Source organism: Podarcis tiliguerta (genome assembly GCF_965153285.1).
Source record: "Podarcis tiliguerta genome assembly, chromosome: 3".
Lineage (NCBI taxonomy): Eukaryota > Metazoa > Chordata > Lepidosauria > Squamata > Lacertidae > Podarcis > Podarcis tiliguerta.
In genome coordinates this window covers 47,260,717-47,287,411 of record NC_139536.1, presented here as the reverse complement: position 1 = coordinate 47,287,411, position 26,695 = coordinate 47,260,717, and the positions used below count along the sequence as shown (strand labels likewise).

At 41.9% G+C, this 26,695-nt stretch overlaps 1 protein-coding gene and 1 long non-coding RNA gene across 2 annotated transcripts; one reads left to right on the top strand and one right to left on the bottom strand.

The window, feature by feature from the left end:
• Positions 1 to 13,892: 13,892 nt before the first annotated feature.
• Positions 13,893 to 17,860, bottom strand: LOC310674701. The gene is made up of 3 exons (XR_014509715.1): positions 17,752 to 17,860; positions 16,386 to 16,540; positions 13,893 to 15,981 (listed from the first exon to the last, which is right to left on the bottom strand). It is a non-coding gene; the product is annotated as an uncharacterized lncRNA (long non-coding RNA).
• Positions 17,861 to 18,196: 336 nt separating this feature from the next.
• Positions 18,197 to 26,288, top strand: FAM89A (family with sequence similarity 89 member A; the record flags this gene model as incomplete). The annotated part of the gene is made up of 2 exons (XM_083434321.1): positions 18,197 to 18,472; positions 25,179 to 26,288. The coding sequence occupies 2 exons, from the start codon at positions 18,197 to 18,199 to the stop codon at positions 25,335 to 25,337; spliced, it is 435 nt and encodes a 144-aa protein (XP_083290447.1). The 3' UTR covers positions 25,338 to 26,288.
• Between the last annotated feature and the right edge of the window lie 407 nt (positions 26,289 to 26,695).

Sequence of the window (26,695 nt, the reverse complement as noted above, 5' to 3'; positions counted from 1 at the left end):
CTGGGGTACTGGATGGCTAGTACATAAGCAGTACTTCAGACCATGAGGAGAGGGAGTGTTTGAAGTGCTTTATATTCCTTATTTTAGTACTTCTCACAACAGTCAATGAAAGATCTGTGGCATTCACACAGTGCAGATAGCATGGGGACACAGGCTAAGTAGAGAATGGCTTGCTTAAGACTAGGTACTGAACTCATGACAGAATCATTTCCCAAGCGCAATTAAATGGTCTGAAAAGGATAGATATGGAATGTAGTTAATGTCATGTGTACATTACTTCAAACACCAACAGTGATAGCTCCTGGAGCTGGAGTAAACAGTAATATGTATACACCTTTGGACCACACCAGCAAGGCCGAGGGGGTGTGTGTGTCTACATTGGCTCCCAGTACATTTCCGAGCACAATTCAGAGTGTTGGTGCTGACCTTTAAAGTCTTAAACGGCCTTGGCCCAGGATACCTGAAGGAGCATCTCCTCCCTCATCGTTCAGCCTGGACCCTGGGGCCCTCCTCTGAGGGTCTTCTGCTGGTTCCCTCACTGCAATAAGCAAGGATACAGGGAACTAGGCAAAGGACCTTCTCAGTAGTGGAACACCCTCCCTTCAGATGTCAAGGAAATAAACAACTATCTGACTTTTAGAAGACATCTGAAGGCAACCCTGTTTAGGGAAGTTTTTAATGTTTGATGTTTTATCGTGTTTTTAATATTCTGCTGGGAGCCACTCAGAGTGGCTGGGGAAACCCAGCCAGATTGGGTGGGCTATAAATAATAAAATTATTATTTATTTTATTATTATTATCATCATCATTATTATTATTATTATTTCACATCTCACCTCACTCTATATCCAGCACACTCCCACTGTTGGTTTGGGAAGTGGTGTACACACATCCACAATCCACATCTATCCTGCTTTGTTTATGAAATATTGCATTTTGATGCTGTTTCCCCCCAAACCAACTTTGATTCAAACTGAGAAAAAGAACAACCTAGTTTTGCTTTAACTCAGTGTGTATATAGCCTATGAATTAGCCCTAAGAGAAACTATTAATGACAAAATAGCATCTTGGGCTAAGAGCTAATATAACATGAAATGGACTAAGTCTGAAATCCTATACATCAGGGGGTCAGCAAACTTTTTTAACAGGGGGCTAGTCCACTGTCCCTCAGACCTTGGGGGGGCAGACTATATTTTTGGGGGGGGGGATGATGCAAGAGGACCATGAACCCTGGTGGTTGCTTACCTGTGTCTTGAGAGCAGCAGGGGCTGCCACCACCAGCGGGACAATGAGCAGCACGCAAAAGGGCTCCAGAGAGGGGCTGCTTAAGAGCTGCTGCTGCTGGCACCAACATAGCCCAGCCCCCTTCCTTCTCTAGGCAGGGCGGGGAGAAGTCAGGAGGAGGGAGGGAAGAGGCGCCGCTGGCGCCATGTGAGGGAGAGGGAAAGAACATGTGTGCTGGCAATCCACGCGGCGATTCCCAGACCATACGCGGGCCAGATCCAGAAGGCAATTGGGCCTGATAAGGCCTACCCATGCCATGCATACTTACTTGGGCGCAAGCACTTTTGAATTCAGTCGCTTGCATCTGAGTAGACATATATAGGATTGCGCTGCAAGTTACTTATTTAAACAATAGTGTGTGTGGTGGCAGGAATTAGAGGTACTCAGGCGCTGGATTGTAAATTTATTTTTATTTTTAAAGACCTCTTCTTCCATGCCCCACACTCCTGCTTTCAATTTCTGCTGCGATCTGATTCTTCCTCTCATCATCTCTATTGTGGTTGTCTGCACAGCATGCAGCATGCTGTTGGTGCTTATTAATGTTATATTACGACAGTCATTTCTGTATGCTGCTCTTCCAACCCCCAACCACCAGCTGTTGTGCCTTGGACAAGACTCCCCTTGTGCTAAGCTCTCTTCCCTCTCATCACTGCTATCTGTGCTAGTCTCTACTCTGATTTTCTAGCTGCTTGCCAGCTCTTTTTTACTGTCCATCTGTAGCTAGACTCTTTTCTTACCAGAGAGACAATAAAGGTAGGGGGCCAAACACATGTGAATAATGAAACAATGAAAACCCTCTCAGGCCTGCAGATGGGCTCCTGCCCCTTGGCTATAAATCCTTTTCACGGTGAATCTTAGAGCTGCAGAACAAGAGCAGAGAAACCTTCAGGGCCTGCCCTAGCCAAAAAAGCAGCTCTCCCTGTTCCTCATGTTAAAAAGAACCCACACATACACTATACAAAGGAATATAAGCCTCGCCACCCCATCCCTCCTCTCCTCCCTCTTCTTCCCCAACCTTATACTGTACGCAACACTAATGTCACAACAAATGTAGCTGATTTGTAAGAATGACTGTACAACCTGAAAAAGATACAAGGCGTGTACTTTTGTAAGCCAAGAAAATCTTTAATAAAAATTAAATTTAAAAAAAGAACAATGGCTATTTTAGAAATAGGAATCCAGCTTTCCTGTGTGATACAGGGAAGGAAGGAAGGTTTTGTGCAACAGTGGTGGTAGGTTGAGTGATTCATGAGATAGGAATTGATTTTGTAAAACTGATTGAGATGGGGATTGATGGCAATGTTATTTGCAAAGAGAAAATGGAATCTCTTATACATTGATGTATAGATACCTATAAAATGCTCAGTGTTGATTTTATTGAGCAAGGAGATTACTGCTTTGTGAATGTGATTGATTGAATAATGGTGGGGTGAAGATTGGAGGGGTGCAGAGATCTGAACAAGGAAAATATTTTGCTTAGTTGCAATAATTCCCCTACGTTCCTCTGGGATTTAGGATCAAGATGTTCATAGTAACTTTATTGAAAAGGATTTCATGGAGAGGGAGCTATATACTTTATTTAAAATATTTCTATCCGCTTTTAGGTCTGTTGAGGGCCAACAGTAGAAATCAAAACAACCTTTTTAACAAAAAACAAACAAACAAAGTAGAGCCAGGAAATAAATAATTGAAAGTATCATTAGCAATAAAAAGTAGCATCTCCCAGCCCAGAAACTGGCTGTGGCCAGTGTCACAGCTGTTTAATGCACATCATGAGGACTGCTTTAACCTGAAGAAAAACGGTAAGGCTCAGGAACAGCCATACATGCATTATTCTTTGTCATTGTTTTATACTTTGCTATTATTCTGTATATGGTTCTGTATTTATGGAATCCTTATTGAGATGTTGGCTACCAAAAAGTCAGCAGATAAATATTTTTAAGGAAGGAAGGAAGGAAAAATACAATACAATACAATACAATACAATACAATACAAAATACAATACAATACCAGGGCCTTTTCCGTGGTGGTGCCCCATCTATGGCTTGCCCTCCCCAAGAAGGCTCACCTGGCACCTATGCTGTTTTCTTTTTTGTACCAAGTAAAGACATTTCTGTTCTCAGCGTCTTTTAACTACATTTTTTTGGATTTTGTACTAAAGCTGGCCCTTTCACCTTGTGTTTATGCAAACCTTTAAGCTACTGTTCCATACTGTTTGAATATTTTTTATCGTTGGGGCTTTTATTACTATTTTATTGGTTTTAGTTTGTTGTGAACTTCCTAGAGAGACTCAATTGAATAGGCTGCATAAAAGTAGAAATGCTAAGGTTTAATTTATCTGTTTTAATTTTAGATTCTTACACATACAACACACACATATTATTCAGTTATGCTACAATATTTTAATTCTTTGTATGGTTTAGATTTTTTAAAATAAAATCAAGCATTTACCAGAAATCTGTTGTGAAAAATAAAATCTGTTGTGAAAAATAATTTGACTCTTAGCTGAAGTTTATAGCTACCACATTATTATACGTAATAAATATTATTTTCAGTGCACTCTTTCTCTCTTTATATGCATTATTCCATTGACAAGATTACAATTTAGCACTCTTTCCTCTGCTTAATCATTTGTTTCTCACTTATTGTTTTTGACATCAATAACAAAAGGCACAAAACGCTTCATTCTTGCTGGGTGAGTTAACACATGGGGCCTGGTCTAAAGCAATCAGTCCATAACGCTACTGCAAATTGAGATGAGAGGAGCTGCCTAAAGGGAATTGAAATTAGCTAAGACATGCTGTTGTTGCCATCTATGAAGATCAGGGGAGGGAGGCAAGGGGAGAGGTGAACCAACACATTGGCAGAGATTCCAATCTGAACCAACACAGTCATTTGAAAAGGATTGCCAGAGGACTAAAGGCTTTTCTGGCCCAAGCTGTCAGACCTCATGTCACATTATTGCAGTTGGCTGAAAGAGAGTGAGTACTGGGAATGAAGAGGATATAAGAATAAAGTCCTCCATTAGCAGGTATATTTTGCTTTACCTCCTTCAGTTGCCATGTTACTACAGTGGCTGAGACATAAACTTCCTATTATGGAAGAAGAAGAAGAAGAAGAAGAAGGGCCAATAAGCTGGAGCTAAATCCAGGCAAGAATGATTCTGTGGGTGGGCAGCTCCCAAGCTCAGGAATCAGAGTGTGCCTGTTCTGGTTGGGGTTGTAGGATCAGATGTGCAGTCTGGAGGTAGTCTTTTATTCATCACTGTTACTAGAAGCTCTGGTGAGCTTAGCAGCCAGGAATACCTTTTATCAGTTTTGGCTGTTCCTGGATAATGTTCCTGAACATTGTGGCTTATCACAATGATCCATGTATTGGTAGCCTCAAGACGGATTATTGCAATGTACTGTATGTAGGGGATTCCCTTAAGGTTGGCCCTGAAGCTGCAACTGGTGCAGAACTTGGTGGTTTGGTTGCTGACTGGGGTGGCCTGTGGACATTTACATTTTTGCTGTTCAAGGAGCTGCATTGGTAGCCAATTTGCTACTGAACCAGATTTAAGGTGTTGCCATTAACATATAAGGCCCAGTTACCTGAGAAAATACCTTCCTCCACATAGGCCTGACCTCTGCAGATCTAAACTTCCAGGCTCCTTCACCACATGTGAAGGTATATATTGTAGCCACCAGGGGGCAGGCCTTTTCTACTGTGCCCAGCCTTTAGATAGAATCACCTCCACCAGGAAGCAAGGCAGATGCCATCTGAGCATCATTACCCATGTCTTGGTTGAACTTTCATTAACAGACTTTTCGTGAATATTTTAATTGACTTGTTTATGCTACTAAGGGAGCTGTACTGTTGTAAATGGATTTTCAATGTACTGTAAAATTTGGGTTTTAATTTTTGTGTTTTTGTTTTGGTATTCTTGTTACACACCATCCTGAGCTGTTGTTTGTAATGAAGTATATAAATGCTTTTAATCATAAATAATTGTGACAGAGAAGTCCAGGGCTGTTAAAATGATTTATCAGCTGGCTTTGTCCAAGGACAGTTGTGCTTAACACAGAAGGTCTTATAGTTACTGCTGGGACATAAATAAGCAGGTAATGTATCAATAAAAGATACATGTCTCTTGTCCCATAGAAGTTGTATCAGAAAGAATATTTCCACCAGCTGTATGCTTCTTCCATCATTCAAAGTTCTGGGGTAAATTCATAACCTGCACTGGGTGGAATTTTCTCTTCCAGCTATATTATACCAACAAGCATATATATGCACATTAAAAATGGGGCTGCTACAAGCCAGTGGTGCCATGTCCTATGCATGCTTACTCAGAGTTGTTCAACTGTAAGTATACAAAAGATTGCAACCTAAGTACCACAATTTCAGAGAAGCTAGAGAATTTACCCTCATACCACCATTTCCAAAAGTGCCCTGGTGGGACAATCTTGCTTTAAAACATTTTGATAATCCATACTGTATCGTTTAACGATTGTGTGGAAACTGCAGAAGAATCCAGGATCAAGCTCATTATAATAAAAATAAACCTTGGACCTTTGCTGCAGCAGCTGCTAAATCGTAGAATCTTTCCCACATCCTCTGACCAGGGAAATTTGGCAAGCCCACTTTCCTTGTGCATTCAAGGTTATTAACCCGGATACATTCACATGATTTAAAGAATAATTTAAACTATGCTGTTATGCTGGGCTATTTTATTGTTATTGATGGGTTGTTGTTGTTTTTTGCTTTATTCTTTAATCCTAAAAGTTGGGATATACAGAAGATAAATAGATAGTTCAATACCTACCCACCCACCCTTGTTTTATGGAATCTAAGGGGGATTTTCCAGCCAGTATGACTAGCACTCCTGGTGAGCTCCTGGTCATGTTGTGGAATAATGAGACAAGTAGAGATGTTGACACAATCACTCCTAAATGTGTGCTCTAAGTGCAAGGAGCCTGAGAGGCTCCTGGCTTTCTTAGGGACAATGAGCAATGAAATTGGCTTGTACTGTAGATTTCTGAAGATTGGGTTACCTACAACCAAATTGCACTCACTATATGGCAGTGGTGGAGGCAAAGAAGGTGTACTTCTCCACCACACTGAACTGTCCAGCAGAGCTTTCTTGAGTGGTGAGTGGACTACTCAAATCTAGCCTTCAAGTAGCAACAGTTCACCACTCGGTGCTGTGATACATTTGTGAAGAACTTTGAGTTCAACGTAACTTGACACCATGGTTGTTGCAGAACTGAAGAGGTAATTAGACAACTGTTTGAATGAGATTTGTGGGATCAATTATTGCAGCATGAGGATGTAGACCAAATGTTTTCAGGGGTTAGGCAAACCACATGCTCTCTTGACCCTTGCCCAACATGGCTGGTGAGATCTAGCAAAGAGGAACTGAGTGGGTCCATAGAGTGATTAAAGCCTTGTTACAGGGGAGAATCATACCACTCTGTTCTTCAGAGCAGTCAGCATGACTCCTCCTGAAAAGGCCCTCCCTGGACCTTGAGTTATTAGACAACTAATGCCCAGTCAAACACCCTTGCCTAAGAAATGGATGTGGCAGGACATGTCTGGATGAAGAGGACTACATGGACTCCTTTCAGTCTGGCTTCAGGCCTGGGTATGCACTGAAACAGCCTTAGTGACTTTAAATGATTACATTTAGCTGGGAATGTTGCACTGTTAATTCTTCTTTATATCTTGGAAGTATTTGCCAACAGTGTCCTTCTGGAGTGTTTCTGCAGATTGGAAGTTTACACCTGTGTGTTACAGTGGTTCCACTCCTATCTGCAGAAAGCAGCATTTGGGGACACCTGCTGGTTTCCTTGGAGTTTATGCTGCAGGGTCCCACATAGTTTTAGTCTCCCCCCCCTCTTGCTGTTCAACATCTATGTGAAGCTGCAGGGAACTGTCATCCAGAGATGTGGGGTGTCATCAGTATGTGGGTAACAACTAAGATCTCTTCATTCCATCTGAATCAGGGAAGTCTGTGCAAGTGTTTGACAGATGCCTGGAGGCAGTGGTGATCCAATAAACTGAGGCTGAATTCTGATAAGATAGAGACACTATGGATAGGAGACTCTTTGAGTTCAGGAATTAGGGAGATGGCTTGTTCTGGATGGGGCTGAAGGAACGGCTAAATAGCTTAGGGCTATCCTCAATTCAAAGCTGTCGCTAGAGGCACAGGTGGCCTTGGTAGAAACAAGTATGTTTGTCATCTGTGACTGTTCCTGGACAGGGATAGCCTACCCTCAGTTATCAATTCTGTAATAATGTTATGAATGGATTATTCAATGCACTCTATGTTGGGCTGCCCTTGAAGATGGTTCAGAGGCTGCAGCTTGTGCAGACTGTGGTTACCCAGCAGTTAAGCAGGGCAGCTAGATGAGATCACATAACACTGACAGCATTGCTGTGGCTGTCCTCTTCCCAACGCCCTTCCTCACTTCCTACTCTCCCAGTTACTCCCACTGCTCCACTTATTAGGCAGCAGCAAGAGTGTGTTCATTTTCTCTCTCTTTTTCTGGACAGCTGGGTGCTGTCTGCAAGTGTCCACTATGAAATACCTCTGAGCCCAAATGGGGCCAAGAGCATTCTGGAGATATTAGCATGCTGGTGGTTGGAGGTCAGCACTTTGCTTTGAAGTGAGCCCAACTCCAAGAGGTGCTTTTTTTTAAAGGGAGACACAGGGAGCCTCAGCTGGCATCTGTGGGCCCTAGGCTTACAGCAACTGCTCCAATTCACCAGACATTTCTCCATAAAATATGACAAGGGGCAGTTAAACATCACCCTTGGAATCATTTACCTTGGTCCCTGAATCTATGATGCACAAGAGCTGCAGTAAATTTGAAAAGGAGGGAAAACCTTTTGTAAACTGTAACTCAAATTTATGATTTATCCCCCCCCCTAATATTTATAAGTGAGCTGTCTGCTTCAGCTTTTGTTTTCTGTCTTGAGGCCAGGAAATTTGTGTAGACATGAAAGACTGCATTTGTTTGTTTGTTTGCCCGAGGGATTTATTTGACACAAGTTTGAATCCAACATTCTAATAACTGGTTCTAATAACTAATCCTAATAAAAGAATTACCTATTTTTCAAGAAAGGGCTGTATGCACAGGAAAGCTGCAACTGGGGCTTTGATGTTTTATTCACAGCCATGCACAAAGAGAAAAGTTTGGCTTGCTTTAAAAAGCAGCTTGTCTTTTCAGTGGTCAATGTCTTAGGACTACTTTTAATTTATTACTCAACAGTAACACTAAATGCACACGTGTAGCATAGAGCCATATCCATGCATGCTTTACATTTTAATGTATGCCTTGAAATTTGTGTGTGCATAATAAAAGGCACTATCTGAATCAGCTTCCATTAGATGCTACTTCTTATCTGAGACAAATGCAGCTACCAAGACAAGATAAATTAAGGGACTGTCTATGCAAATAATTTAGCTAGCTTCCTCTGTGAAGGGAAAAGCACAGCAGCTGTGACATGATTCCAAAGCCGGCACATTTCCAAAACACACAGAGCCCAATAACAGTAAACCAAGTCCACGTCAGAAGAAAAAAATACATAACCCAGAATGAACCGAGATGTCTGCATATAGAAGTGATAGGACTGAGGATAGCCAACCTTTAATTATTAAAAGAACACTTTCCCCCTCAATGTATAATTTGGGAATATTAACTGATACTTAAATCTGACTATTAGCAATATAAATATATAGATAGCTGACAGTGATTAAAATAATGAAGTGAGTTTTGTTTCTTTTAAACAGATTTATTCCCTTTTATATTTTTAAAAATTGTTTTTAAGTTGCATTCATTTGATTTTTTTTTTTTGTCTTCTGTTTTTAATATTTTGTTGGGAGCCGTCCAGAGTGGCTGGTGCAGCCCAGACAGATGGGTGGCATATAAATATAATTATTGTTATTATTGCTCTTGTTGTTCTTGTTGTTTCAATTGCAGCATTAAGCACCTGCTGAAATTTCACCTATTGAAATGAATAAGGCTTGAAACTGCTTAACTTCAGCTGGATCAAGATCATGAGTTTTAATGACAGGTACTGTAGAGCTGCATGGCTCTGTTCCACAATATACATGGTGTTGCTTCAGTTGAAACAGCACAAATCACTGTTTGTGCTGCTCCAGATGAAATAACTTCTCTGGATCAAGCCATTAGTCCTAATGCACACAAACCAACTCAAATCAAGTGCTTCAGCATAACTGGACTTAGGATAACAGTCTCTGTTTTGGGGAACCAATCATCCTTCTACTCCTTTATGGGTCAGCAGTTACCTTGTTCTATAAAATTTAATTTCTGGCATGTAATTTATCTACAGATTTAAGAGATTACGCTTCTACCTCAGATAACCTCTGCTCAGCATAGAAGCCTGGTCCTTGCTACAGACCTCCCTGAAGAGAAAAGTCTGCTCAGTGTCACTAGGATAATGAGACAAATACCTTTTTAAACCCTGCAGCTCTTATCTTTTTGCTCATCTACTTTCGGTAATCAGATTCTCCAAGTCTGCTACTGTAAATCAACCTGTACTGTTGACAGCAAAGAAGCTTGTTGCTACATAGCTAGCAAACTAGGTCCTGCAATAGCTGTCATTTTGAAGAGGAAAATAGCTGGTTTCCACCAAAGGTTCTGGAAGGGGGAGACAATTCCAGGAAGATTTGAAACATCGCTTAGAGTTGTGTTCAGTTGAGTCTTGCTCAGACCCATTGAAATTGGTTAAGTTAAGTTAGTCATGTCCATTAACTTCAGTGGATCTGCTCTAGGCAAGACTAGCATTGTAGGACTAGCATTGATTACTACCCATAATGTTTGCATTTCCAAAATAGCAAAAGAGGCTTAGTTAGAACTGTTAAATGACCAGTTCCTAACATTGTGTTTAGATTTTGTGCTATCACTATGCAGCGGTGTGTCCTGTCCCCGCCCCTTTCCTTCTGAAAGTAGGGCAGGCATTTTTTATTATTATTTCTTGACTATTTTCTGGTTTGTTTTTTTTAAAAAAAACAGGAAGTACAAATGATAAAAAGCCATGAAACAGAACATCATACAGACAGCAAGAAAAGCCCATCTGGACTCAGAATTTTAAAACCATTACAGTATATGGGTAATCCCCCCGCCCCAGTCAGAAACTAGAGTTCTGACCATAGGATGTTATCTATCTCCTCCCTTCCAACTCTATGCCTATGAGGTGTGTACAGGTTTGAAGCAGCAAAGAACACTGCTGCTGCAAAGCTATGCTATGCACACTTTTCTGGGAGTAGTTCAGTGGAATACAGTAGGACTTACTGGGCAAACGTACATAGAACTGTACTGTATAAACAGTAAAGAGACTATATAATGACTTTGATAGAACTGCCACCAGCTTCCTCTCAAAACAGGAAAGAGACCAAGTTTGAGTTGAAGTACCATATTTCCAATGAATAATATTAAGGCTAATTCCCCCCCCCCCGGAAACCACCCAATTCTTCAAACCATACTTTTAAAGGCTACTGATAACATTGGTAATGTATGGCTCACAACATTTTTATGGTGTGAAAAATTCCATTTCCATTCAGAACAAGATAATCCTTCAATAAAAGCAATCTCGTTTAATACAATGAAACTGAATTTCCAACGCTGGCAGAGAATTAAGGTATTTAGAAAATAAAAGTGTGCGCAAGATGCCTAATAATTTATTTGGCAGAGCGTTATCAGTTCTTGGAAAATAAATTGAAGGGGAACGTGGGATGAAGAGAATGTGTGTGTTCAGTTACTTTTCCCTGCCTCCTGATCTCCAGTTTGCATGTCTTGAAATTATCCTAGTTGGTCATGATGCTGTAATTACTAGTTTGGCCCTTGAACTAAGTAAATATATATTATGTAAAGAATGTTCTTATACTGTCTTAGTCTAAGGAGATGGGGGGCCAAGATAGCATAGCAAGAAGGCAGGAAGGATACAGATATGCTAACTGGGGGTTTTGATGGCTCATTTGCCTCTTTACTAACAAACTCACTTGAAATAAAGCTCTTTGTCTCACACTCTTGACTCAGCTCTAGTTGGCTATCAATAAAGCTGGCTCCACAGACAAGAGATTTGAACAAAATTTGTTTGGACTAAATTAATAGTACAATGATGCCACCTGTTATCAAAACTTGGATAAAGACAGTGCTTGGCAGGCCCTTTAAAGTGAAATGTCCCATAATTCTTGTGCTACAACAGAAAGCGATCTCGTCTTACAGAAAGACTGCATTCGGAACACGCCCTACTTCTTGATCTTCAAGTTCATGAGGGATCAAGTGTGCGCAGTCCCATGTTGCTTTGGTTCTATAGTTTGCTTCTGCTAGGTCACCTAAAATTTCTGTAGTAACCCTGGATCTGAGGGTCATTTCCCAAGGGTGAGAAGAGACCAGCAACAACTCCTATTTGCCAAGAGGCTGAGGAGGAGGAGACAGATCTGGCTTCCAAGAAGCCTGCGGCATTGGCAGCAGCAGCGAACAATGAATTATTTGGAGCCTGAATTTGCTGCCCCTGTGGATCTTGCCTTTTAAAGTGGTCCCCTCAACTTGCCTCATGGGTGGGCCAGCCCTGAACCCTACACAAAACAGAAGACATGATAACATGTCTAGGCATGAATGTCAAATTTTTCAGACACTCTGGATTTTTCCTGTAATTCTCCTGACTCCTTGGAATTCAATATGATGCACCAATCTCAGGTATAGTATTGCACAGAATGGAAAAAGCTAATTAACTTTTGCCTTCAAAATCTTTACTGCATCATGTTTACGGTTACCAAAAAGTCAGACAAGGAGAAAGGTACAGTATATATCCCTTGCTATGCAAAACTACGAGCCCACTCATCTATTCCTACCCTATGCCTTCTCAGCAAATGCAAGCTATCTCAGGAAATGCATGTTTACTGCAGGGCTCAAATCTCCATTTACCAATGATGTTCATTGGGTGACCTTGGGCCAGTCACCATATCTCAGCTTACTCTACTCCATAGAGTTGTTGTGACGATAAAATGGAGAGGGGGAGAACCATGTACGCCAACTTAAGCTATTTGGAAGAAAAGTGAGGTATAAATGTAATAATAGAAATCATTCTTTATTATAATATTCATATTCCACCTTTTCTCCAAGGATCTCAAGGTGTCATACATGGGTCTCCCCCTGAGTCTGTCAGGATAAAATTATTGGTTCTACAGGTATTTGTCTTCACACACCCACACAGGCACTCTAAGGTTCCAGCAAAAACCCACTCACTTTTTCCAACTACAATCCAGAGGTGCACTGATTCACAATTTGTTTAGTCGTTCAGTCGTGTCCGACTCTTCGTGACCCCATGGACCAGAGCACGCCAGGCACCCCTGTCTTTCACTGCCTCTCACAGTTTGGTCAAACTCATGCTGGTAGCTTCGAGAACACTGTCCAACCATCTCGTCCTCTGTCGTCCCCTTCTCCTTGTGCCCTCCATCTTTCCCAACATCAGGGTATTTTCCAGGGAGTCTTCTCTTCTCATGAGGTGGCCAAAGTATTGGAGCCTCAGCTTCACGATCTGTCCTTCCAGTGAGCACTCAGGGCTGATTTCCTTAAGAATAGATGCGTTTGAACTTCTTGCAGTCCATGGGACTCTCAAGAGTCTCCTCCAGCACCATAATTCAAAAGCGTCAATTCTTCGGCGATCAGCCTTCTTTATGGTCCAGCTCTCACTTCCATACATCACTACTGGGAAAACCATAGCTTTTACTATACGGACCTTTGTTGGCAACTGATTCACAATAGATCCACACAATCTGAATCATGCTTTCAGAGTCTGCACTGAATTAGTAGCACTGCCAATGCCATGTTATACCCACACCACATTGGGTATACCACTGGACTGGCAGGAGCCATTTATGATCATGATGATAAAGCCTTCATCTTTCACTCTAGTTCTTGGTTAGTGACATGCAAAAATAGGTATGTACCACCAGATTAAAAACCACTAAGAACTGTTGTGCTTGAATTGATAACATAAATACTCTTAGGGTAGAAATGCACCTTAGAAGCCGGGACTTCCTCAGAAAATGTGCTGAATTATCCTGCTCCCACTTTGTAAACAATGTCCTGTTTCCTGACAGAGTTATCTTGAGCACTTCCCTGCATCTGCCAGTGACTTTCATTTGTGTAAAGTGAGACTGCGGAAATGGAGAGGGTAATTATGTCTGGACAGAAATTATACTACATCATAGAATCATAGAACTGTAGAGTTGAAAGGGATCTGGAAAGTCATCTAGACCAACCCCTTGCAATGCTAAAGCATCGATGACAGATGGCTATCCAACTTCTGCTTAAAAACCTGCAACGAATGTCCAGCACCTTCCGAGGGAGTCCATTCTACTGTTGAACAGCTTTTACCATAAAAAAGTTCTTCCTGATGTTTAGTCGGAATCTCCTTTCTTTTAACTTGAAGTCATTGGTTGGGATCCTAGCCTCTGGAGCAGGAGAAAACAAGCTTGCTTCATCTTCCATGTGACAGCCCTTCAAATATTTGAAGATGGCTATCATATCTCCAGAGTACATAGCTGTCATGAGCCAGAGTCAGAGATCAGCAATAAAAAAAACCACTGGTGTCAGTGAAGTTAACTCTTTATTGAAATAAACAAAAACAGTGCAGGCGTAGTGATCACAGCAACTCTTCCCAGTAAGTCTTTCTAAGATTCCTCCCCTGGTTCCTTCCCCAGCAGCCTAAGGCTCTGGCATCTTGCCTCTCTTTGCTCTGCCCTCTTCTTTTTTCTGTGTGTTTTGGGAGATGGGGGTGGGGGGGTCACAGCAGGGAGATACTCTGGCTTATTCAGCAGCCTGCATTCATTCAGCCTTTTGACCCCCCCCCCTTTGCTTCTACATCAGAAGTCACAACTGCACTCTGCCAGAGCCTCTTCCTGTTCACTAAACCCTGTTACCTCTTCAGCTTCTGACACCTCCTCCTCCGCGTCTTCTCCAACCACCAATCCCCTGGCTCTGAGCTTTCTTTGCCTGGAGGTTCCCTTGGGAGTTCCCCAGCTAGTGCCGCCCATTACTTCTCTGCATCCAGCCAGACCATGACAATGTCCGACTGCACTCAGCTTCCCCCTGCCCTTGTATAATGAAACCCAGTAGCACATGATTACTTCCTCCGAAGATTCCTAGTACTTCCACTTTATCAGAGAACTTTATTAGTCTCCCCTGTTGGTGAGAACCAGGTCCAAGATAGATTATTCCCTTGTCGCTTCTCCCACCTTTTGGGAAATGAAATTGTCAGTGAGGCAATGAAGGAATTCTTGGCATAGTTTGTGTTCCAACAGATATGGGGTAGTTGAAGTCTCCCAAACTACTATATCTCCCCTTTTTGAATGTTAGGTAATCTGCTCCAGGAAGGCTTCAGTCTGGCTTGGAGGTTTATAGCAGACACCCACAGTAAGGCTAGTGTTGTTTCCTTCTCCTACAAATGTTACCCATATACCCACAATCTGCCTTCCATACTCCAAGTCATGGATCTCTTCACAAGTGTACACATCCTTTACATATAATGCTGCTACTCCTCCCTTCCTGTTTGGTCTGTTTGTTCTGATATATACCTTACCATTTCTACATTCCAGTAATGCCTATTAGGTCATATTTGCCACACTGTATTGAGAGCTCAAATTCGTCCTGCTTGTTTCCCATACTCTGTGCATTGGTAGAAACAACTGAAACCATTTCCTTCCTGCTATTTCCTTCTTGTAGTTTCTTGCCATTTATCAGGTTTCTGTAGCACTGCCTTAGTTTCCTGTGCATCAATGAAGCTATTATCCCCAGTTTCAGGTGCTTCCCTGTTATCTGTAATATCATCTCCATCCCTCTCAGGATTTAGTTTAAAGCTCTGAAGGGAATGAGAAAACTCAGTTGCTCTGTGGGCAGTTGTTATTTTTCTGCTCTGAAGCAGTTGTAGCAACTAAGTCTGAGTTGTAGGAATGAATACAACACATAGAATTGTATAGGTTGCATCAAGGTTATGTCTTGGACCAAAAATGGTAATACAAATGTATTTATATTAACAGCCAATCCACATGCTCATTTGATGCACTATGGATGCAGTCCTATACTTGTTACACTAGATGAGAGGTAATGTGATATATTGGAAGCCCCACTATGCCTGCACAACACTAGGTGACAGATACAGCTGCACGAAGCCTCAGATATAATGGTGGGGCACTCTGTCAATGCAGATGTAGCATTGATGAATATTGTTAAAGATGGAATAGATAAAATAGGCTAGAGTCATGCTTAGAATAGTGGTGGCACAGGGAAGGAAATGGTTTGCATAAAGCATTTTGCCTCCAGAAAATCTGAGGAAATTGCTAACATATCTCACCTTGGGATGAGACACAAACATCAAACAACAAACTTGGCTTCACCTTCACTTTTTTCTATTATCTTGCATATTCTTTCCATTTTCATCACTATTCCTTTCACAATATCCATTCAATCTAGCTGCTCATTTAGGTACACTGAAATGCCCACTTATGAAAGTACTATGCTGCTGCATGCATATTTTACTCAGCCTAGAAAACAGTTTCCTGAACTTTTATCTATTTCATGCGCCAAAACATCTGGGCTCCAAATGTGTCATTGAAATCCTGTTTCCTTTGTTTCCTGTGACTGAACATTGACACTGTTGTCTCTGGGATTGCTTTCAGTGACCTAATTCAAAATTATTTGTTGTAAGTATTTTTGAATTTTATCATATTACAGTTTACATTTAAAATTAAAAAAATAATGAGTAAATACAGCAGATTTTAAAGCAACGCAACAAATTAAAAACAATTTCAGCTAACAATTTAAAAAGCTTTTTCAGTGGTGATGCCAAAATAGTGGAAAGCCATAAAGATTTACTAGCTCCCTTTCATTTTCTGTTTAGATCTTTTCTTAATACCTTTTTATTTCAGAAAAGTTTCCCATGTTTAGTAATTTGCTGCTTTCAAACAGGCTGGGGAATCTCAAGTAGCAAAACAGGGCCAAACATAAACAATTTAAACTTGGATGATATGGTACCACATTCAACTACTTTAAATAATACAGTATACAGATATTTTCACTTGCCTTACCTTGGACAGCTGCTGCCAAATTAGGCAGTCCTTGGCTAGTAGAACAATGGCATGGCTCAGCCTAATTTATCAGGAAGTTTCTCACATCCTAATTGTGGGATTAGTCAGCAAATGTGACAGTGTCCATGTGGTAGAAAGATGATGCAACATGGTATCTTTAAAAGAAAAGAAAGTTGGGTCCTGCTTCACATACTTACAACTGAACGCTAAATGTGCGTAAAAAGATTCAGAGTCACACTTGCCCTTTTATTTCCCTGAAGCAGATGTAATTGCTTCTTTTCTACAATTTTAGTTGGAGCATTGCATGTTGCTTTGTCAAAGGCAACATACTTTAATTTCTTACCCACAGCATGCCCTGCTTCAAACACTCCCTTCTAATGGAATAGTCAACTTGGAATAATCCCCTTTCTCCCAGCACCATTCATTCATTTATTTAGCATTATTTGTTTGCTTTGTTTGATTATTTATATTAGATGTTACTGTATTGTTTATTTATTCACACATCAATACTCAAGGCATAATGCATATATAACATTACCCATATGCACACAGGCAACACCTGTTTTGTTTTATTTCTTCCCCCCTCTCCCACAATCCCAACTTCTAAAGGAATCCTTGCTAAAGGAAAGTAGCTACTCACTTATCACCTTCATGTGTTTTTGGTACCATTACATCTAATTTATATTCCTCCCCACCTCATCCCCTTTTGATTTACCTCAGATATGCCCAACTGAAGATTTTTTTTATCAGTGCTGCATGCCCCTCCGCTGAAGAGAAAGAGCTGCTATCCCTGCGCAGGATAACACTTTAGAAATTAATCTTCCCCAACCTTCCCCTGCAGATGTAGCTGGATCAGATGCGAGTTTCTAGTCCAAATTATCTTGAGGGGGCGAAGATTAAGAAAGGTTGCCTTAGATATTTCAACCCCCCCTCCCACACCTTTCTCTCATCTTTTACTTCGGACCTGCCTGGCCCATATTTTATTTTGTCCTTACAAAATAACACGTGAGCCACCTTGTTGAAACGTAAAAAATAATAAGAAGAAAACGTTTCACATTCACATTCCCCGCCCTCACAGCTCTTAATTTACCTCAGACCCGTGGTTCCCAACGTCGGTCACACTTCCCAAAGGGGGGCAATTTGATTTTTAAGGAGGGCAATTCGAGAATGAGTTATTAACAGTTAATGGCCTTTTAGCCTTCCTCCCTGTGAATAGAAGTTCACTTTTTGAATAGTAAGAATTACATGTCGGGGGTGGGATCAGGATTTTAGAGATGCTTAGGTGGGGCATGGCGAAAAAAGGTTTGGAACCACTGCCTTAGACCAAACTGCCTTCTTAATTTATTTACGACAGCTCTTAATTTACCTTGGACCAAACTGCCTTTCCCCCCTTCTTTTTTTTAAACTGCACTCTCTTGCTAAGCTATTCCTCCTCAGCAGCCCCGAATAGCCCCCCTTCCTCGCTCCCTCCGCTTTATGACTAGCTGAAGAAAGCGAACCCCTCCCGGCAGCCGCCGCCGCCGCGCACTCCCCGAGGTGTTTCGGATACCATTTTGCGTCTATTGTGCCTTCTTCCCTCCTTCTCGGGCCCGCCCTGAGCCCGCCTCTTTCTCCCTTTCACGGCCTGTCCCTGTTGCGAGGGCGGGCCGAGCGGGGCCGGCAGAAGGGAGGCGGGACCCGAGCGGAGCCGAACAGAAGAGAGCCTTTCTCTGCGAGGGAAGGAGGCGGAGGCGGCTCTTGTTTTCTTTCGCGGCAGACTTAGCTCAGCTGGGCTGAGGGGACCGGCTGGCCGCCTTGCGCCGCCGGGTGCCATGAGTGGGTCGGGGCTGCCCGGAGGCGGCGGCGGCGGGTCTGGATTGCCTCCCCTGCCCAAGAGCCTGAGCGGCTTGTTGAATTCTTCTTCGAGCGGGGTCGGCCCGGGCGGAGCAGGCGGGCGCTGGCGGGATCTGGAGCGGCTCTACGCGCAGAAGTCCCGCATCCAGGACGAGCTGAGCCGCAGCGGAGGCGGCGGAGGGGGAAGGGGATCCCCGCGGCCGCCCAAGCCTCCCAACCTGGACGCCGCTTTGGCCTTGCTGCGGAAAGAGATGGTGAGCACCCGCCAGTTTTTGCTGCTTCTTTTTTTTGCGGGTTTGTGCTTGGTGCAAGTCTTCCGCCCCACCCCCTTTTTAAAACTGCTCAGTTTTGAGTCCCGGGACCTGGCTCGCCTCTGAGCGCGTGCAGAGTTCAATTCCGGCGCCGGGAGGCTGCTGGCGATTTCTGCTCCCCTCGCGCGCATGCCGGTACGATGCACACGGTGGAAAGGAAACCTTTTGTTTGTGGCAGGCAGGATTCGAGTTTTCATCCCAGCTCCTTGCGCAGAAAAAGGCAAATGCTCTTCTCTACTGCGATAGCAAGAGGTGGCAGCACCCCAGTTGCTGGATCTGCTTCCCAAAAGGAAGTGAGATTGGCCTCTTTTAGGTGGGCAGCTGAGGGGGCAAGTCCTAAGCCCTTGCCTGTGAGTAAGCACATGGGTGTGGCCAGTGCTTTTTTCTGGGGGGGAACGCAGGGGTAGGCATACCCCCTAAACATTTTGTGAATCTAAGTTTGGCCTCATTGAGGGGCAGTTTTTCAATATGAGTAGGAAAATGAGAGTACAGTACCCCTAAACATTTTTTTAGAAGAAAAGCACTGGGGGGGTCAGCTGCCCCCAATCAACAACAAAAAACGGAGGTTCTGCCCCCCCCCCCACGAAAGGCCTGCCACCCCCAAATCCTGACTATGCCCATCAGTAAGCACCATTCAATTCTGGGGAGCTATGGTTAGGAATGTGCAGTAAGACACCTTTCCACCAAGCCCTTAGTGTTTACCTGTTGCAGACTCGTTTTTTTGCTCTCTTCTTTCTTTAATACTGTTTTTAGTTGTAGAGTTTTTAATTCTTGTAAATTGCATTTGGGGCTCCCTCATATGTCCAAAAGGCCGTATATACACATTTTTTAGGGATAAAGATATAAAATCTATTTTTAGATAGATTTAAAAGCGATAAAGGTGGAAACTGGAAGCTGTTTTGCTTATTAATCACTATGGCTACCTTAGCTGTGCTGAAGACCTTGGGCAGACCCTGTGGAATTTGTATACTTATTTATTTACCCTTTGAACAGTTGTGAAACTGAGGAGTTCAAATGGAGAATTGCCAGGAGGTAAAGGGGGGTGGGGTGGGGGCTGCCATTCTAGAATGATAAACCCAAAAGATGCATAGAGCTAGTTGTGCAATTCTTTGGGCCTAAGCCTGTGATGGTTACCCAAGTTGCAGTTAATGGATGCAAGACCTGTCTAGGGATTGTGACTGAAACATTCCTCATGTGAGAGAGAAAAAGAAAAAGAAACTCAAATCAAAAGATTGGCAAACAAAAAAAAAAAACAAAAACCACCTTGATAGCATCTGAAGTATGTCACTATTATCTTCCCTTTTAAAACTCTTTTCTCATTCTGTCCTTCTCTTTGTTTCCTTCTAAAATAAAGTACCGTACTTAAAAGCTATTTTCTCTAAAAATGATCTTGTTCATTCTTTCAGTTCCTCTACAAATTCTTTCAGTTAGAACTAATTTTTCATTATGCGCTCTAGTCATAGGTGCATATTGTACAAGCACACACCTGTTCTTTATATTCACTATTTGGATCAGAAGTGTTTTGTTCTGTTTCAGAAACTGGAATGTGACTTCTAGTAAGCAGGCTGCTTCTTTCCCACCTTTGACTTGTCTTCTGAAATGTAGGTTAATTGGCTTAATGGGCTTTTACTTTGCACAAGATTGGTACTTGGGCTGTGCACCAGATTGCTTACAGCAGCAGATTCACATTGGTTTTTAAATGCGACTAAAAACTGAAGTGCTTCAAATATTGTTACACTAGCAGATCATGTAAGCAAACAAAGTATGGGCTAGATTCATTTTGAATATCAAGCATGGCTTTTTGTCTTATAAACCTATAAATCAAGTTAAGAATGAATCCTTTCGTTGTCCCAGAAAAGCTTTTGCAAAACCCGCAATCTAAAAGGTTTTCCCATTTTAAGTGGTACACATATGCCTTTCATGAGACAAAAGCTTCAGGTTAAACAAGCAACATTGCTCTTAGTGAAACATGACTGAATTATTAGGTATGCAAAACTTTTCCTTTGGATTGGTAACATGAAACTTCCAAAGGCAGCAGGGATCTATGCCTGTCTGGCACACCCCTGATTAAGTAATCTGGAGCTATCTTTTTTCCTGCTGTAGGAAGGAAGTTGCAATGGTTGACAAGTTTTCGTAGAATTAGGATGTCAGCTCATGAATACGCACAGCATGTGATCACTCTAAATCTGGCTATTTTAAGATGTGATTAAAAGGTATTTTCTCTTTGCAGTATTTGTGGGATACTGCTATCAATCTGCACATGGTCCTTGGAAACAGAACATGAAAGCATCATAGCATTGTCTAGCTCTGGCCATATGTGGTGTACGTATGGCACACTGTATGTTAGGATCCTGTAAACTCCCTTCAAAAAACAGCAAAGTATCACTTTAAAATACAGAGTATTAGAGTCAGACACCTTCTCTTACACATGTCCTCTTTGCATTCATGACAGTGCCCACCAATCACAATGTTGCATACTGATGACACCCTCAGCTTCGCTGCACAAGGAAGAAATTATGTGTGGTGATGGTGAAACATCAACATCACCTTGCCCAACCACACAGATAAGATGCAGCGCTGCAAACACATACTAGAGTGCCCTTACCACTGTGAACCACTCTGGTGCGTCCAGTCCAAATCCCATAACTGGGATCCCTGCAGGTGCCCTTGCACCATGCACATGGGCCGGAGATCAGCCTTTGGACAGGAAAACATACAGGAAGGATGGGCATTCCTGGCATATCACCCAGCCTCACTTTTGCATGGTGAACCTTTGGCCTCCCCTTGGCAACCGTTCAGCCCCTGATGGGGAAAGAGTGCCTTTGTGAGAAAGAAAAGAGATCTTTTGCATGGTAGGAGGAATGGAGATACCAGGTGGTGGGTGTGTAAACAGAGTAAGAGGAGCTGGGGCAGTGGATTTTAGCTCTCCATTAGCTTCAGTAGGAATGTTTTTAATTTACACACAGCCAAGCTTGGGGAAGCTTTGAAAACCTGTTGTTCCTCCTCCTGACACACTGCCCATTTTTTATCACTCTGCTGGTGGAATTGCACCCCGTAAGCCTGGTACTATGCCAGTGTCAATCCCCATCATCACTGTTTATCATCAGCTAGTGCAAAGAAACCGACTGGCATTTTGACACCCCTCTCATCTGCAGTACATGGTGCATAGCTTATTACTGTAAGTTTGTCTACTACAATTTGAAACTGTAGATATTCCTGACTTCACTAATGCCATTGCTAGTCAGACGGTATATTTATGGAATCTGGAGCCTGGCTGTGTGGTTTCTATTTAATGTCGAGATTATATCTCAAAGGTAAAAAACAAACCCTAATTAGATGGTATCACACCCTCCACCATAAATCTTACTTGTATCTTTTGGATAGAAAATGAAATTGTATGTTCTGGTAAGAGATATAAACCCAATTGTTTAGATTGCTTTTCTGATGATACCTAGCCTGCATATTTGTCTTGCTCATCCTTTGCCCACTTTTACTTATAATTCTTAATCTTGCCAACCCCAAAAATACCTGCAGTTGTTGTTTATGTATGATTCATTTCTGTTTTCCTTATGAATAACTAGTTGAACTGTAACACGGCTAGCCTTGCAAGTTAGTTTTGCCCATTAGTGGGAGGTGAGTGTTTTGCTTTGAAGGGCAAATGAGAAGTCATCACTAGATCCACCTTAAGGGGGAAAAAAGAAAACTTAATTTCTGGTAGTAATATCATTTTTGAAATGCAGAATGAAATAATGTGCTATGATCTTGGACACTGCAATGCCTATGCTATTTTTCTTTCTCTACTTCGGGGCTGGGCGGGGGGGGGAGCCTGGCATGAGTTGTGTGAAAGGCAAGAATGAATGATGTGAGGTGTTTGATTATATTCATATTATTTTCCTAAATGTCCTTGTGAAAAGCTGCCCGTATAAGCTGAAGGTAGTTGCATACGGCTAAAAAACAGAAGTCCTATGGACCAAAAAGTTAAATACATTAAAAAGAACATTTATGGCATAGTGCAGATAATACAAAGTACTCTTGTCTCCCACATTCATTCAGTTCTCCATTACTGTGTAGGAAGGAAGGAGGCAGGTAATATATGATGAAGTAAGCCCTGAAAGAAGTTCTGTAAAATGCTCAAAGACTCTTGTTATACCTTGGGCAGTTTCTGTATTTAATTCAAGAATTTAAGCGTTCAGAACAACCTGGCTTTGTACTTCATTCCTGTCCTTACTTTAAGCTACCCAGCTTCTGATGGAGCTCTCTTTTAAAATGCTTGTGTGAAAAGCTGGGAGTAAATAGGATGAAATTGTTGTAGTAGCTGGCTGCCCTCCACAACAAGTGCTACAGCAAGCAAGCATCAAACTGAGTGTTCTTCAAGGGGCAGACACGCCCACTCAGGATTTTCTGGGCCCATGTGGATTATGGATTTTGCCTTACTTGCAAAAGAGGGCATACATTTGCATACGTTTTGTGTCATACGCAAATTTGCATTCTCTTTCGTAGGGTGGAGGACCATAAGATAAATTGGGGGCCATACAGGAATAACATGTCTGTCCAACAGAATGGGTGGTATCCAGCTGACTGCTTCCATTAGTGCAAATATTTCTCCATTTCTTTCCCCCCTCCACACTCCCCAAATTTGCTTTGGGAACCCCCAGAACAGATATGAGGGGTGTAAGGAATGGAGATGGGGAAGTTCTGGATTTCTATATAAGGAAAGGCATAACCTGTTAAATTACTGCTTGCCACATAGCCGTTAAAGGCACAAAAGCTCAGTTCTCCCTCAATGCTAACCCTAAACCATGCAAAGAACTCATCTTCCATGATTTGTAAACCCCTTATGATACTGTATATCTGTCATCAATTAATCTTAGGCTAGCAATACCTCATTCAGTACAAGACCAGACATGGTGTTTCAGCCGGCTGGCAGTGGGGGTCACAAGAGATTTTAAATTTACAGTTATTTTGGTTCAGATGCCTATTCTTGGGTAAAGATTACCGTACATTGTTTTAGAGGAGTGTCTTTTAGGAGCAAATGTTACAGCTATTTATTTATACCTAGTAAAAACTACAACAATATTACCAGCCAGGGTGAAACAGCCATCTTTTCTTCTTTTTAAGCAAAAAGGAGTAGTTGATCCTTTGACATGAATATATTCATTTAAGTGTATTAAGTGCAGCACCTTGCTTTCAAGAATCCCCATTTCCTTCCCACCCCCCATGAGTGGAAAAGCAATCACCTTCCATGTTGCTGCTACACCTCCCCAGCTTCATTTCTGTAAAAACAAGCACACACTTTTACGAGACTAGAATACACTGGGCTACACTGCAGGGTTGTCATAGGGTATTATCTTCCGCCTCCCCGCTATCCAAGCAATATCAGCACAGCAACACAACTTTTTTGCAAGGATGCTATAACCCACACTTTCCCAACCTCACCACACCCTCCCCCTGAGGCAATATGGATAGAGTAATGATGGGTTGTATTTATATTTGCATTGGTAGGATTTTTTAAAGTTTGCATACTCAGGGGAAAAATAAACTAGAGTTCAAAAGAGAATGGACTCTTTTCTTTGCTGGTACTTTTTGCTTTGGGGTAGACATGTTGTTGCCCAATCACAGCTATGCTAAAATCCTGGATTTCTCAATTATTTTCTTTGTGCAACAACCACTTATTTACCAAGGAAGATGAACAGGCACCCTCAGAATGAAGCAGACAGTCTCTGGAGAACAGTTGAGTCATATAAGTACTAGAGAAGAAAGACCCCAACATGGCTTCAAAATGAATGTGGAAGTCTTTTCCCATCGACCCTTAATTTCTCAAGAGCACTTGTGAATCAGAGCTCTGCTTCATGCATGGGGGGGGGGGACCACTGAAAGGCAGGAATAGTATCATATCTCACATAGCGATTGATTTGAATGGTACCTACACACTTTGCTTCATCATTTTCATTCTACAAGGGCTAGAGACAACCCCCCCCCCGCCAACCAATCAAATGAAAGTGTGGAGCTGGGCCTGATACAGCAGTCATCCCTGCACCAGTTGGTCAGAATTGGCTTCTGTTGATTTCCTATGAAGTAGAATTCAAAGCATATCGAGGGAGGAGGGAGAGAACACTGAATGTTTCCTCAATTCATGCTTTCGTTCCCATGAAGTTGCTTCTCTCCTATAGGGACACACTGACTTGAACCTTCCCCCAGTGGAGTAAAAAACAAAAAGGAGGGAGTTTCAGTCCCCCTTCTCCCACCAGCCCAAGGTGCACCTAAAACTACATTTATTTCCCCACTTTATAAGAAATTGGCAGTGAGCCACTTCTGACACAGGTCTGTGCTAATCACATCTGGTTTCTCCTTAATGCAGCATCAGCCTATGGTTACACAGATGCTCTGCTATTAAAGAGGGCATGGTAACATGACTTAAGCATCAGGAATGTTTTGCCACGCTGCTTCCTGCATACTCCAGCTTCCCCCACAGCTGCTTCTTCCTTACTTCGGCAGGGTGGAATCTCCCACGTAATTTAATTATCCTGCTCATATTGTGTAATTGTCAGGTACAAGTCATTGTGGGGAGCAAAATGTGCAAGCACCAGCATTTTAGAAGTAAAATTAAGCCATAAATACTAATATGTGTGTGTGTGTTCTCTTCTACAAGGTTGGTCTCCGGCAGCTAGATATGTCATTATTATGTCAACTATACTCCCTTTATGAGTCAATTCAAGAATATAAAGGTGCCTGCCAAGCTGTAGCAAGTGCAGACTGTGCATATGCTCTGGAAAACGGCTTTTTTGATGAAGAGGAGGAATATTTCTAAGAACACAGCCGTTCCCTGGAGTAGAGCTGAGATCATCGGCGTCTAATTGGAACTTAAAGTGCATTCCTGCCTTGTGCTGAAGAAAAGACGCTCAGCTACTTTGCAGCCCATTTATTTCTGGCATGCTGTCAACCCGAGTTACACATTGTGTGAATCCTCCTTTAAGGAAAGCCATGTGCGACAAATTTTAAGGCGTCCTCAAGCATGTTTGACAGGCCATGTCAGTATAATTTGTGAACTGGGTCTTTCCAGTTTGCACATGTTGGAAAATAACTTTCTATTAACTGTGGCTTGGGATCATGCAAGGAAGAAATGACATCTGGAGTGTTCTGACATGTAAAACATTATTAGTAATAATTATATATGTATTTTGTAAACATTTGAATAGTCTTTGAACTGATGTTTTGACTTTTTATAGAAAATCTTGTTAAAAACTCAGAGCATTGAGGACCAACATGTACCTTCTCCAGTACTGTATTAGATAGACTTTTAAAAATCTCAGATACACTTCTGAAAGCCTCTTACCATATTCTTTTCCATTCCAAAGTTTACAAATGTTAGGAATCCTACCCTCTTTCCCCAGTGATCAGTTCACTCTTTCACTCACATAAGTTTTAGCTATTTTAATCCAATCAATTTAAAGTTTTGTAACACTTGGTATATTTTTACACAAATACAGTGAAAGCAAATGGGTCTTCCTTTTTGTGAGCTTATATAAGTGTAATTAGATTGCTTATTCAGTGAATAGCAATATAAATTTCACACAAACTGAGACCAACAGCAGTATTTTATACTCCTTAATGCTTGGAAGAGAGCTGTGAACTTTGTATCTTATAAATCCAAAGGATGTGTACAAATTATTTGTAGGTTATTCTATGCAGCTTTGTTTTTTTATACTATTGTAACAGAAAACTCAAGCTTGACCTGTAATTTATTAAACTTTATACCAAACATGGTGTGTGTATGTAAATAAGCAAAATTATCTAAGTACAGCCAAGCCTGCTTCCTTCACAAATAAAACAGAAACTGCCACCTCAGTCATGTTGTCAGGTTTTGCACAGAGGGTGCTTCCATGAAGGAATTTTCAGGAAACCAGTACATTCGTACCTTGGATCTCAAGCGCCTTGGCTCCTGAACAAATTGGCTCTCAAACAATCAAAACTCAGAAGTGAGTATTCCGGTTTTTGAACGATTTTCTTAAGTCAAATGTCCAGTGTGGCTTCCGTAGCTTCTGATTGGCTGCAAGACGCTCCTGAAGCCAATCGGAAGCCGCACTTTGGTTTTCGAATGGTTCTGGGAGTCAAATGGACTCCCAGAACGCGTTCTGTTTGAGAACCAAGGTACAACCATACCAGGAT